Below are 13,871 nucleotides of genomic sequence, written 5' to 3'. Positions count from 1 at the left end.
TATGATTTCCTTAAGCAATTGAGCTTACATTTTGATCATATATCTATTAAAAATTGTGCAAGAAAATCTCATGTTCATTTTTCATATTCTGTTTGGCAAACAAACCTTGGCAAACTGAGCAATAAAAAAGAAAAATATAATCCTGGGGTGCATTTGTAATCAATGCACAGAGCTGTGGTATCAACTTTCAGAAGAGTATTTAAACATTGCCACACACTGGCCATCTGTGTGTCCTGCAGTGAGTGACTGCGTGATTCTGCCCTTGCTCTCAATGGAAGAATGAATCACAAGCACTGTTAACAAAACTGTTAATTCTTCGAAAGCACCAAGTGGTCTTCAAAAAGGGAAGTATAAAAATCTTAAGATTCTAATGGTATATTCTAATTAGATTCCATGAAGCACATGACTGTGGTTGTAACAAAGCAGTCTCTATGAGCACAGTTTCCTGTTAAAAAAATAGAGACCCTACCAGAAAGAATATATATATATATATATATATATATATATATATATATATATAGTTAAACTTATGTGTTTGAATTTTTCATTTTACAAATTTCATAAAATTCTCTTTACTGGTGTTAATTTTATGTGATACTATACATAGACCAAGTTCTTTAAAAGTAGTATTTGCCTCTTCTAAAACCAGTGTAATTTCCAGATGCCTATAATCTATTCCAAGGTAGAAATCATGTTGTGATTTTCCTGTAACTGGTAAAAATAAAGAAGAAGAAGATGATGATGATATTGAGGGAAATGCTTGCTGAATGGATAATCAAGCATAGTTCCAAATTGTAGACATTCTAGAGAATATGAGATCCTTAAATAAGTTACCAATCACTCACGTTTCCCTCTTTTCTGAAAATAATATGTAAATGGACAAATTTAAAGCTAATTGTCAGTTTTACATCCTTCTTTATTCAGCAACAACATCCTCAAGAGAAATAAAGGCAGCTGCTATGACAACAGATCACAGACTGGGTGGCTTATCACAAGAGAAATTTATTTCTCACAGTTCTTTTTTTAAAAATGTATTTTTATTGATTTCAGAGAGGAAGGGAGAGGGAGAGAGCGATAGAAACATCAGTGATGAGAGAATCATTGATTGGCTGCCCCCTGTATGCCCCACACTGGGGATTGAGCCCATAACCCAGGCACGTGCCCTGACCAGTAATCAAACCATGACCGCCTGGTTCATAGGTTGACACTCAACCACTGAGCCACACCAGCCAGGCACATTTCTCACAGCTCTGAAGGCTCGAAGTTTAAGAACAGAGTGCCAGCGTGGGCAGGTTCTAGTTAAGGCCCTCTTCCAGGTTGCAGATGGTAGCCTTCTTATTGTGTCCTCCCATGGTGGAAGGGGTGAAGGTGCTATTGGTGGAAGTGGAGTTCTTAGGGTGCCCCAAGGAAAAGGATTTCCTGAGACCCCCCCCACAGGAGGGTGGGGTTTCATGGAAAGCTTTATTAATGATGTAAAATTAAGGGGGTTCCCCTCCAAGGTCCCATCTCTATGGAAAAAGTACAACTGTGTCTTCAGCAGGGCCAGAATTAAGACCACTGCCCAGAATTTCTGTACCTTATTACAGTCCAGTTCAGTCCAGCATCTGGCTAGCTTAGCTTGTGTTCCCAGCGGCAGTCTACTGTGTGTGGGTTTCGGAAGGTCATGGGCCATTGTCTTACACATATGGCTATGGAGAGAATGGGAGAGTGGGGTCATGGAGCAAGGACACAGGGAGAAGGAACTCTTGGGGATTTCTACTTCCTAAGATTTCACACACTTCTGATGGGATCCAGCCAATCCACTGTTCCCAAGGCTAGCCTGACAGACAAGCACCTTCCTTAGGTCACCCCAACTTCACTACACATGAGCCCATTTCCCCCTTTGTGCGATCCCTTCCGCCAGTGATCTGAAGGGAATGGACCCGGTTCCCTGAGGAGCGTGAAGCTGTAGCTTGCTGGTGAAGCTGCCCAGATGCTGACCATGCTCATAATGTCTGGTCTCGCCTTTGCTCTCTTTCCATTATTAATAGGAGCTAGCTGATTATGATGATAACAAAGGACATCCCTACGGTCTCCTTTATAAGGGCATTAACCCCAATCACGAGGGCTCTGCCTGCAAGACCTAATCACCTCCCCAAAGTCCCACTTCCTAATACCATCGCCTTGGGGGTTAGACTTATATGAATTGGGAAGCGGGGGGGCGGGGGTAGACATTCAGACCATAGCACTACCTGTTATATTGGGTAAACTGTCTATGCTCCCATGTTGTGGATCTGTGAGCAAGGATGATGTGTCCAAACACCTCAACAGTCTCTAGATGTATGGGAAACCGGAAGCCTGTCTTTTAGGTTGAAGCTCCAGAATTAGTAAATATATATTTTCTTTTCCTGTCTAGCTATCGGAAAAGCTAACAGAAGATGGAACTAAAAATGCCAATGAAAAGCCGAAGCCGGTTTGGCTCAGTGGATAGAGCGTCGGCCTGCGGACTGAAGGGTCTCGGGTTCGATTCCGGTCGGGGGCATGTACCTTGGTTGCGGGCACATCCCCAGTGGGAGGTGTGCAGGAGGCTGCTGATCGATGTTTCTCTCTCATCAATGTTTCTAGCTCTCTATCCCTCTCCCTTCCTCTCTGTAAAATATCAATAAAATATATTAAAAAAAAATAAATAAAAATGCCAATGAAAAGTCTTCCCAGTGCTTCCGTCCGCTGTTTATACAGTGTCCTGAGGGTGGTCGCCGGCCAAGAGGGTCTTTTTGATTGTTACTGCCCCAAGGAGCCCAGGAGTGCCAACTCCCCTAGGGCAGTGGTCGGCAAACTCATTAGTCAACAGAGCCAAATATCAACAGTGCAACGATTGAAATTTCTTTTGAGAGCCAAGTTTTTTAAACTTAAACTTCTTCTAATGCCACTTCTTCAAAATAGACTCGCCCAGGCCGTGGTATTTTGTGGAAGAGCCACACTCAAGGGGCCAAAGAGTCGCATGTGGCTCGCGAGCCGCGGTTTGCCGACCACTGACCTAGGGCCTAGGTCATCCAAGTGATCAAGGGGCATCCCCCATGTGGACTGCAGACTCCCGCTGGTTTTAGGGAGGCAGCTGAAAAGCAATACGGTTATGGGTTCAGTATTCTTAATGGTAGCATCCAGAATTTTTCTAGTCACCTTATTTTAGACACATATTTGACTGTTATCATGAACTATCTACAGAGACTCCTACCACCCTTTTCTTATTCATAACCAAGAGCTCAAAATTGTATTGTCTTATACACATAGTTCCACATTATTTCCCTTAACACATCATTTTTACACTTGTCAAATCTGAAACTCATTTTTTTCTTCTCACACAGCTTCATGAGAACTTTCAGTGAAAATTCCAGGTGGGTAGGCACTGTCTTTTCAGTTTACTTGTGACAGCACTTAGGATGCTTCCTCAGAGGTGTGGGGTGATACCTACCGTGGACAGTGCCAAGCAAGGGAGATCACGTGGATGGGTGCGGATTCTATTGCAAGTTTGGGGATAGGGGATGCGAGGGAGGAGGGTGAATGTGAACAAGAGAAAAGTGACTTTGTATCTCCCTCCAAAGAAACGGGCTTTGGTTAAAATGCCACCCTTGACTTGCAAAGCTCATATGACAACTCTCCCTACAGTTGTGATTGGTTCTCAGTGAAAAGCTATTTCAAGACAATTGTCATGCTTTATTAAGGATAAGTATGTGTGGAATGTATCCTATTTATAAATCCTTAGATATAAAATAGTTGTTTAATCCCCAACTCCAAGCACAGTATCCTTGGGATGACATCTCAGACCGCATTCTGACCTCCTTGATTAAAGGTCATCTATGGGTGTCTTTGCATCCTGCATCCGTCTTCACCTTTCTTACAACTAGCCCAAACACGTTAACATTGCCTGTTTAGGGATCCTGTGAGTCCCCGACGCGGTCGCCCTCCCATCGCCGGTTAGGAGGAAGGTCCAAGGGAGGCACCCAGAGGGTGGAGGCAACGACTCCGCCACCATCAGTGGGGCAGAGGCTGGGAGGCCGGGGTCGCGCGGCGCAAGTCTCAACCAGAAAAACAAAACAACCGCAGGCCTCCAAACCCCGGATGGAGCAGCCCCTCCCCCGCGGCTCGGTCGCGCGTGCGCATCCTGGAGGCCCCTGCGCCAGGCGGGAGGCAGGGAGGGTGGGGCGGGCGGGGTAAGGAAGGAAGGGCGGCGGTTGGGCGAAAAGGAGGCCACGCCCATCGCGCCAACATTTCTGCACATGCGCCACACGTCAGCTTCTAGTATTTTCGACGCGTCAGCTACCGCCCAGCTCAGTTCGCGTCCGGAGATCGGAGGTGCAGGTCTGGTGTTTGCAGTCGGGAGCGGCTGTGGCACTCCCCTTCGTCCTCATCCCTGGCTGTGGAAGGGAGGCGTCTGTTGGGCCTTTCTCTTCGTCCTGCGTGAAGGTCGGCGGCCTGTGGTAAGTTTTTTGGTGGCGAGGTCGGACCCGCGGGAACCTCGGCGTGGGTGGCGGAGAAAGTGCGGGGCCCAGCGTGGTGCACAAAGGGGGCCGCTGGCCTGGCGGGAAGGTCGGCGTCTGGCGTCGACTGCAGCGGAATTGGAGTCTCCTTTGCTTTGTCAAGGCCCGTAGTCCCCCTCCCCCAACCACCCGCAGGCCTTACTTCCGGGACGTCACTTCTCCCCTCCCCTCTCCGTTTTTAGGAACCGAATCTTCGGGAACGATCCTCAGAGACAAGGAAGCTTCCTACCGCAGGCCCAGATGTCAAACTACGTGAACGATATGTGGCCGGGCTCGCCCCTGCAGTCCCCGGCGGCCTCGGGCGGGTCCAGCCGGCTGTCCTCGGCGACCCGAAGCCGCTCTTGCAGAAGCTCGCGGTCCCGTTCCAGCGGCTCCAGTCGGTGGTCGTACAGCAGCAGTGGGAGCCGGCCCCGACGCAGGAGCAGGTCCAGGTCTCGGTCCCGAAGGCGCCACCAGAGGAAGTACAGGCGCTACTCGCGGTCTTACTCGCGGAGCCGGTCGCGGTCCCGCAGCCGCCGCCAGTACCGGGAGAGGCACTACGGCTCCTCCAGGAGGTACTATCGGTCTCCGTCGCCAGACCGATCCCGCAGCCGGTCCCGCTCTCGGGGACGGTCGTATTACCGAAGGGCCTACGCGGTCACGCGGGGGCGACGCTACTACGGCTTTGGTCGCACAGTGTACCCGGAGGAGCACGGGAGTTGGCGGGGAAGATCCAGGTCGAGGTCGCGGAGCCCCACGCCTTTTCGCTTAAGTGAGAAAGGTGAGTGAGAGGTGCAGTTACCTCCTCCCTCGGCTCCTTTTCACACGTGCGCCGACAGTGTGAGAAACTGCGGTGTGGTTTTCAATAATTTCATTTTCTTTGGTGCATGAAGTCTCAGTAGTTTTGTTAGGGAGGAAGACGTTAGCAGGCTAACAGTTAAAACTACACTACAGTTTTTTAAGTGGACACCATTTCTTCCCCCTGCGATTAAGCTGTGGGCGGTAAGTGGCTCTGGCCACACACAGGTAGGTAACCTTCCCTCCTGGTGGCTGGCACTTTGTGGAGTCTTGTAAATGTTAGTGACTTCGGCTGCCCGCCCTAAGTTTCTGCTAAGTTCATTGTAGAACGTGAAAAACAGGATCAAAGCATTCCTTTTTTCAAAAGTTAATACTATATTGCCAAAAACAACAACAAGGATTTTGTTCCAGTATTACAAAACAAATGACTTCCAGGAACAGAAAAGGATAGGTTTTAAAAAAACAACACTTATAAGTCTTAAAATGGATTTAGTAATTTATCAGTGATGGTTCATTCGTTGAGAGAGATGTACTGTATGAAAAGTTTTTTTTTAAGTACGATGTTCAGAATACATATTTGAAGAGAAAGCAAAACAATGTGAAGACTAGGACTTTGGTCAGGAAAACTGAAAACTTGAAATTATTTAGGGATGCTTATTTTACTCATCAAAAGAGGTAGAAAATAGTTTCATGAATAAGGGTATATTTTATATATTTGTTTTGCTATTATAAATAAAAGGCAACCTTATTTTGTGATTCTGAGTTCTTTTGGGGAATACTGTAAGTTTAAGGAATATCTTGGTGTTTCTTTTGTAGATCGAATGGAGCTGTTAGAAATAGCAAAAGCCAATGCAGCAAAAGCCTTGGGAACAACCAACTTTGAATTGCCCCCTAGTCTCAGAGTTGTTCCTGTAGCTAAAGAAACAGCTGTATCAAATAATGGTGCAAAGTTTGAGGTAAGTATTCTAGGTTTATCCAGACAAAATCTTCAGAAAGCTGCTGCCAGAAAGACCTGATTAGCATTTTTATTCAATTTATCTTAGCCTTCTTGGAAAGGCTAGCTAAATGTAATTTGTAAAGTAAAAACAACAGATCTGACATCACTAGACTTAGTCTCTTCCATAAAAGTGGGAGATGAATGACCATTATTTTCAGTTGACACAATTAATTGCTTTCATGATTGTAGCTGGTACTTTGGTGATTTCTATGTAGTTACCAAATTTTTCTAACTTGTCTTTACAGAGTATCTGTAGTTTTCATTTCCAGCATAATGTTCCCAGAAATTCTGTACTCAACATACAGTATAGTTTACCTGCTTTATTTCTGTCTTATAGAAATCATGAATGTGGTCTCCAGACATTGCTGAAGAAAATCTGTTGGTAATTGATACATGGCCATAAAAGCATCAGAGGTTTAACTAATTTGAAGTTTATATTCACACACTGAAAGCTTAGTTTTTGTTGGTAGATCCATGTGCATGTTAGAATTTGGGATAGGTACTATTTGGATAAGATACTGAAGACAGTTTTAAACTAAAGTGCACTTTGTAATGTTGGGGCATCTGTGATGGAGATGTCCATTTCATAATATATGCAATATATTCCAGATGTTTTGAGAGATTACAGAAGAAGAGGCCTGCTTCACTTGCAGATAAGTTTATAATTCTACAGAAATGTGCAGGATGTGCACCGGCAAATTGCAATTCATTCTTTAAGTTATGTTGAAACCCAGAGCATAAAATCCATAACTTTAAAGGTTTAAGGTAGTTAAGAATTGATAGTCTGTGTAAACAGGAAAGATATTACCTAGATAATCCTATCATTCAGACTCAGTTATGGGTATGCTTAAGTATTAGTAGTAGACAAAATCTTAGTTGAGTTGCTTTTTCAGACGACTAGGTGCCCAACTGGGCTAATGCCTTAGTTCAGCGATTTTCAACCTCTTTCATATCATGGCACACATAAACTATAATTACTAAAATTTTGTGGCACACCAAAAAATATATTTTTATGCTATGATTTAAAAGGTTTAATTTTGATTCATTCACACCAGATAGCTATTGTGTTGGCTGTTGCCAAATAAAAGGGAAAAGAGATCAGTGCCCCTGACTAAATAGTCAGGTATTGCATGTTGTAGAAATTCTTGCAGCACACCGGTTTAAAATCGCAGCTTAGTTCTTTGTAACTAGGTATTTTCTGGTATGGCTTGACTTTCAGAGTTAAGTTGTATTTGTCTTCATCACATCCATTTATTGTATCAATTTTGTTAACGGGAAAAACATTCCAGTGTTTACACTATTAGTTGTATGGTTAGATCCAACTTGATTTGCTGTGTTTCTACAGCTAAATTTATATGCAGTTGGGCTGCTTTTGTATACAGTACTCTAAACCAAAAATATGGTTTTAAAAATACGTATTTTCTCTTCCTGTCTAGCTATCGGAAAAGCTAACAGAAGATGGAACTAAAAATGCCAATGAAAAGTCTTCCCAGCAAAAAAGCACTAGCTCTAATGTAAGTATCTAACCACTGACTACTCAAAAATTGGACTTGGGACATAACATCCGTTATGTGGGCTTTTGTCTGCCGTGATAATTGGGGGCCTACTAAGTCACTTTATAAACTTAATACCTCTCTACACACACACACACTCACTCACTCACTCACTCACTCGTATGCATAAGTTTTAATTCTCACCTGAGGATATTTTTCCCATTGCTTTTCAGAGAGGGATCGAAGGGAGGAGAGGGAGGAGAAGAGAGGGAAACATTGATGTGAGAGACACATCGACTGGTTGCCTCCTGTAGGACCAGGGGCAGGGAGTGTACCAGAAATTGAACCCTTAACCCTTAGGTGTGCAGGCCAACACTCAACTACTGTGACACACTGGCCAGGGCTAATCTCGATATATTATTGTGCCAATTTAAAAAATTTTAAATTGAACTTTTAGAGAGAAACATTGATGTAAGAGTGATTGTCGGCTGCCTCCTGCAGGTCTCCTATGGAATGGGTAACCCTTTGGTGCATAGGAAGACACCCAACTGAACCACACTGGCCAGGGCTTGTCTCCCCCCTGCCCCCCCGCCCTTTTTTTATTTATTTGAGAGATTAGAAACATCAATGATTAGAGAATCATTAATTGGCTGCCTCTTGCACACCTCCCATTGGGGATCGAGCCTGCAACCCAGGCATGTGTTCTTGCCTGGAATTGAACCCAGGACTCTTCAGTGCACAGGCTGACGCTCTATCCACTAAGCCAAACCATCTAGGCCTTGTCCTCATTTTTAACACCTCACTATTGTAGTATGTCTTGCATATGTTTGATTATACTTGGCCGTTTCTGGGCCTAAGTTTGAGTGAGGTTATCGATGAGGTTCACACTTGGCATTTGGTTGGTGTCTCTTAAATTTCAGTCTTAAATGGAATTATTTAATGTATTGTGTAAAGCAAATATTTTAAGTATGTACAATATATATGTGTCTGGGAAGCTGACTTGAAAATTTGTTCTCTTACAGAATTCCGTAGCAAAGCCAGTGCTTCAGAAATCAGCAAAAACTGCTGAAGAGACCTCTTCAGGATCCCTAAAAATAAATCAGAAAAAAAGTCCATATGAATTGTGGAAACCTATTTAAAAAGAGAACTGATGGCTAAGGTTGCTTGAAATGCACTTTATTGCAAGTTTGTGTTTTCTATGGCATTATTTCATTCCTATGAGCAACTTAGTGGTAATTGTTAACATTTTAGATTTATTTTGCAGATATTAGCACAGATGGACCAGAGTTGTTATGTACAGGTGGGAGTCTTCTATATATACTTGTAAATGTTTTGTATAGTATCAATTGGTTACATAGAAATGGAATTTATAAGAAACAGTAATTAAACTATTGTATATATATTTGTAAATAAATTTGTTTTTACTATTTTAGTCTGACTTTGTTGTATATATCTTCTATATATACAAAAGGCTAAGCGACTGGTCGACCAGTCATTTGGTTGCTCAACAAAAACCAGCGCTGCAGGCATGATCCTGACAGTGCTATTGGCCTCAGGCACTGTGGCCACTTCCCCTCCCTAGATGCCCCACAAGGAAGAAACGATATAAAAGCGACTGTCAGGTGGCTCGCGACTGCCAGGTGGCTCGCGACTGCCAGGTGGCTCCTGACAACCAGTGTGAATGTCAGCAGGACGGATCCGGATCCTGGGCTGGCAAGGGCATTCCACTGCCTGCCGGGAGGGCCCTTTGTGTCCTGGGCCCCCACACCCTTTGGGATGGGGACGGGCACCAGAAGTTGGGCTCATGGCTGGCAAGTACTGCTGCAGCAGCGCGAGCCTCTCCCGATCAGGACTGACTGGGCGTGAGCCCGCAGCAGGCACAGTGGGGCCAGGATGAGCGGGAATGGCAGGCGGCATTGGACTTCCAGTTTCAGCCCAATCCCCGCAGGCCAAGCTGAGGGACCCGACGTATGCACGAATTTGAGCACTGGGCCACTAGTCTACATATATATATGTATGTGTGTGTGTGTGTGTGTATATATATATATATATATGCAAATAGACCAAACGGTGGAACAACTGGTCGCTATTACATGTGATGACTACGAGGAGGTGCATGCAGAACATGGTGGGCGTCAGCCTGGTTATACAAGGATTGGCTTTAAGATTTATAACTGAAAATGTGGTTAACCTGAGCAACCTGTTAGTATTAGTTGGTATTTTAGTAAAATTACATAACTTAAGGATTTCCTTGTAAGGGAGACTTAAAGTAATTGACAATAGATTTTTTCACTGTCACTTAGCTGGTAACTCCAATCTTGATTATGACCTATATTCAAATAGCTATTTAACATGAGAGGTCTGGCTAGTTGCTATGGATATGTGCCGTTTCTGAGATTGCACTTCTACAGTGATCCAGCCTCTTATTATGCTTGAGACTTCCCTATTTAATTTTCTCTTAGTCTATTCATTTTTTCTTCCCAGTATCCTGAAAAGAAATAGTTATATTCATTTTTTTCTCATAATTGCTCCATCCTTGTCTAATTTAACCTTGTTATTTCAGCCTGGCCAGGACTATGTTTAATCTCTCCTATGCTTTGAAACACAAGAAACTGCATACCCCCAGACAAGCTGTCATTACATAATTGGAATACAATTACTTGGTGAGATACCCTGTTACCACATAATCTGTGGACAATACAGTCATGTGCCACTTCAACCACAGGAATATGTTCTGAGGAATGGGTAGTTAGCTGATTTCATCATTGTGCAAACAGAGGGCACTTAACGCAAACCTGGATGGTACAGGCTGCACACCTAGGCTATATGGTATAGCCCCGTGGTCGGCAAACTGCGGCTCGCGAGCCACATGCGGCTCTTTGGCCCCTTGAGTGTGGCTCTTCCACAAAACACCACGGCCTGCGTGAGTCTATTTTGAAGAAGTGGCGTTAGAAGAAGTGTAAGTTTAAAAACTTTGGCTCTCAAAAGAAATTTAAATCGTCGTACGGTTGATATTTGGCTCTGTTGACTAATGAGTTTGCCGACCACTAAGCCTATTGCTCCTGGGCTAGAAATAAAGCACACAAGAGCAAATGCAACCAAGAGTGTAAACATGATGTAACATGGCATACTGTTTTACAGCAAACTAAAAGTACACTTTCAGATAAAAAGCACAGCTGGTGTGGCACTGGTTGAATGCTGACCCAGGAACCAAGAGGTCAAGGTTTGATTCCAGGTCAGGGCACATGCTCAGACTGTGGGCTCAGTTCTTGGTGGGGGATGTGTTCTATCTCTCCCTTCCTCTAAAGAGCAACAACATTAAAAAAAAAAAAGATAAAAAATAAATACATAAACCAGTAACAATTATTTGTCAAGTACTATGTACTGTACATAATTATGCTATACTTAAGTAGGTTTGTTTACACAGCATCACCAGAAAACACCTAAGTAATGTGTTTGCTACAGTGACTACCTCCCTAGGTAATAGGAATTTTTCAGGTCCACTGTAATTTCATAGGACAACCCTTTATATTTGCATTCCATCATGAACTGAAACATTGTTATGCATTGCATGACTGTATGGCAAGATGAGAATTTGTATCAAGAATCTAGATTCAGTGCTGTCCAATAGAAATACGGTATTAATTCACACCAGTGAATTAATTTATCCCAGTATATCTAAAATATTTCAACACAATATAAGAAATGCTGTGAGGCATCCACCTCGCCTTCTCTTTAGCAGGCTTGGTCCCGGCGTCATCCTCATCTGATGCCATCCGGCCTCGGGAACTCAGGGTAATTACTGTGTGTGGTTAGCGTGATCCAAAGGTAGGGAATGGATCTTGAAGGAAAGGGTTGTTGCTGGGCCTCCAAAGGAACCCCGTGTAGACATTGAGAACCTCTGGCCTCCTGACCTCGGGTTTACTGTTGGCAGAAAGCAGACTTTGGACCAAGATAAATCCAGGAGTGGGGAAATGATTGAAGTGATATGCACATTTCTCCTAAGTGCCCATGCTCACATGGCTGAATAGACATAGAATCCGGAGCATGGAGGAGGTCAGGAACCCTGCGTGCCATTGGTCAGAAAGTAGATTGATTATAGTTGGATCTTCCCTTGGCTTGGTTCAGTCTGTCCAGTAGCAGTTTCTGGCCCAGGGAGTTGAAATACAAGGCCTCTTAGGAAAGACTGACCCTGTATTTTCTTGATAAAGTATAAATTTTGTAGGCTTCCTATCTGGAGAAGGAAAGTAAAAAGTTATTTAAATAAAAAAAAGAAATACTGTGGTATTTTACTGTGTGTGTGTGTGTACACTAGTGTGTGTGTGTGTTGTGACCTAGTGTGTATTTTTACACTTAAAGCACAGTTTAATTTGCCCTAGCCACATTTCATGTAATCAATGGTCATATGGTGGGTGGCTACCATTTTGGGGCTAGAATGAATTTCCAGTATCAGGCACTGTTCTCAATGTTTTACGTATTTTATTCTCAGTTTTCTGAGCTACAAATGATGAGGAATCAGAGCCAGAATGCTTGACTGTATACTGCCTCAACAAAACACAATATAATATTTGGATCTATAGCTTATGAGGATATGAATTTTATTTACCTTTTTCTTTTTTTTCCTGCAATTCTCATTCCAAAAGAGCTTTTTTAGCTTCCCAGTTTGCAGGTAATCTCCTCCACAACTTCTTGGTGACTTGATTTTCAAACTTCATTTTACCATGAGTACAAATAAAGTTTGTTAGCACAGGGATGGAAATAAATCCACATAGATGTTACTTGTAGGATAGGCCATTCATAGCAGACTTTCGGATTTTATCGTAGGGAGAGGAGATGAGGCATTCAACTGTATTATATCTTTAAATGTTATTTTACTGTTTCAGGGGACAATGCGGTAATGATGGAAAAGCAATTGTTTTTGAATAAGAAGGCCAGAGGGATATACTGATTCTGACTATTCAAGGACTGTGTGATGTAAGCAAGTCCTGTGTGATGTAAGCAAGTCCCTTAGGATTGGTTTGAAACAGGTGTCCCAAAGTATGAATTTCACTGTTTAGAGGTACTTGAGAGGATTGTAGATGCCACTGAATGACAGTCACATATGAACAAATGGGCAGGGGGCCTGGCCTGGTGGCAGGCTTTGGCTCCCGGAATTGGTGCCCCGAGGGGCTGCTCCTCCTCCGGAATTGGTGCCCCGAGGGGCTGCTCCTCCTCCGAGCTGTCCACCAGTACTTGCCGCCAGGAGGGCCGGCTGGAGGCGGGCCGGGTCGGCTTCTCCCCGTACTGTCCAGCAAGATCCTCATTACTGAGCCCTAGAGGTTGCACCGATATTCAGTCCTACCAGCCTCACCAATATAGGTGTGGCTGAGCTTTTGGATTTTTGCCATTATTGTACAGTTCCCCAAACAGAAAGAATAATGTTCTGATGGGAGCATTATATTTATACTGCTTTAGATACTCCTTTTGTGATACGTTTCTATATTGTCTTCGAACCAGAAAATCCTTCACCTATTCAAACTTAATTTTTTTGTACCTCAAATTATGCTTTTCTTCCTGTTACCGTTTAAATGTTATACCTAGATCTCTTTTCCTTTTGGGGCTTACTTATTCATTTCTACGTCGAATTAGTGGTTATTAGTGCAGAAAATAATAATTTTCATATATTCCTCTTGTATCCAGCATCTTTTATTAACTTTTATTAATGCACAGTTTCCCTGTTGGGGACTAAGAGTAAACAAGAGGGACGCATCTGCGCTCCTTCAGTTTACAACGCTGATGCGGGAAACGGAAAATGAACAAAGAGAAATCTCTTACTCTCTTGAGAAAATTAAAATGGGGCCATATGTGACAGTACTTGAAAGCCCACGTGAGACAAGGTAGTCAGGGGAGAGCTGACAATCAGAATAAACACTTTCCGCTTAAGGGAGCAAAACGCAGCAAGGTGACTTTCTTACCAGGCCCAGAGTCGGCCTTCTTCCTTTGCCGTCCCCTTCCGCGCGCTTCCCTGCCCTTCTCTTTTCATCTCACCGCTCTCCCCCCTGTCTTCTGCGGCTGCGCAAGGTCCTACCCAATCGAAAACCAACTCAC

At 43.7% G+C, this 13,871-nt stretch overlaps 1 protein-coding gene and 1 long non-coding RNA gene across 2 annotated transcripts; one reads left to right on the top strand and one right to left on the bottom strand.

Annotated features, from left to right (window-relative positions):
* Nucleotides 1-4,268: 4,268 nt before the first annotated feature.
* Nucleotides 4,269-9,211, top strand: RSRP1 (arginine and serine rich protein 1). The gene is made up of 5 exons (XM_080655833.1): nt 4,269-4,457; nt 4,700-5,277; nt 6,111-6,250; nt 7,728-7,805; nt 8,807-9,211. Exons 2-5 carry the CDS (start codon nt 4,758-4,760, stop codon nt 8,921-8,923), a joined length of 855 nt encoding a protein of 284 aa, XP_080511959.1. The 5' UTR covers nt 4,269-4,457; nt 4,700-4,757; the 3' UTR covers nt 8,924-9,211.
* On the bottom strand, nt 8,947-13,831 carry LOC308242031. The gene is made up of 3 exons (XR_013959917.1): nt 13,739-13,831; nt 12,391-12,493; nt 8,947-12,018 (listed from the first exon to the last, which is right to left on the bottom strand). It is a non-coding gene; the product is annotated as an uncharacterized lncRNA (long non-coding RNA).
* Between the last annotated feature and the right edge of the window lie 40 nt (nt 13,832-13,871).

The sequence above is a fragment of the Plecotus auritus genome (genome assembly GCF_963455305.1).
Source record: "Plecotus auritus genome assembly, chromosome: 2".
NCBI lineage: Eukaryota > Metazoa > Chordata > Mammalia > Chiroptera > Vespertilionidae > Plecotus > Plecotus auritus.
The sequence above is the reverse complement of the archived record's forward strand: the minus strand, read 5'-3'. Positions and strand labels throughout refer to the sequence as shown.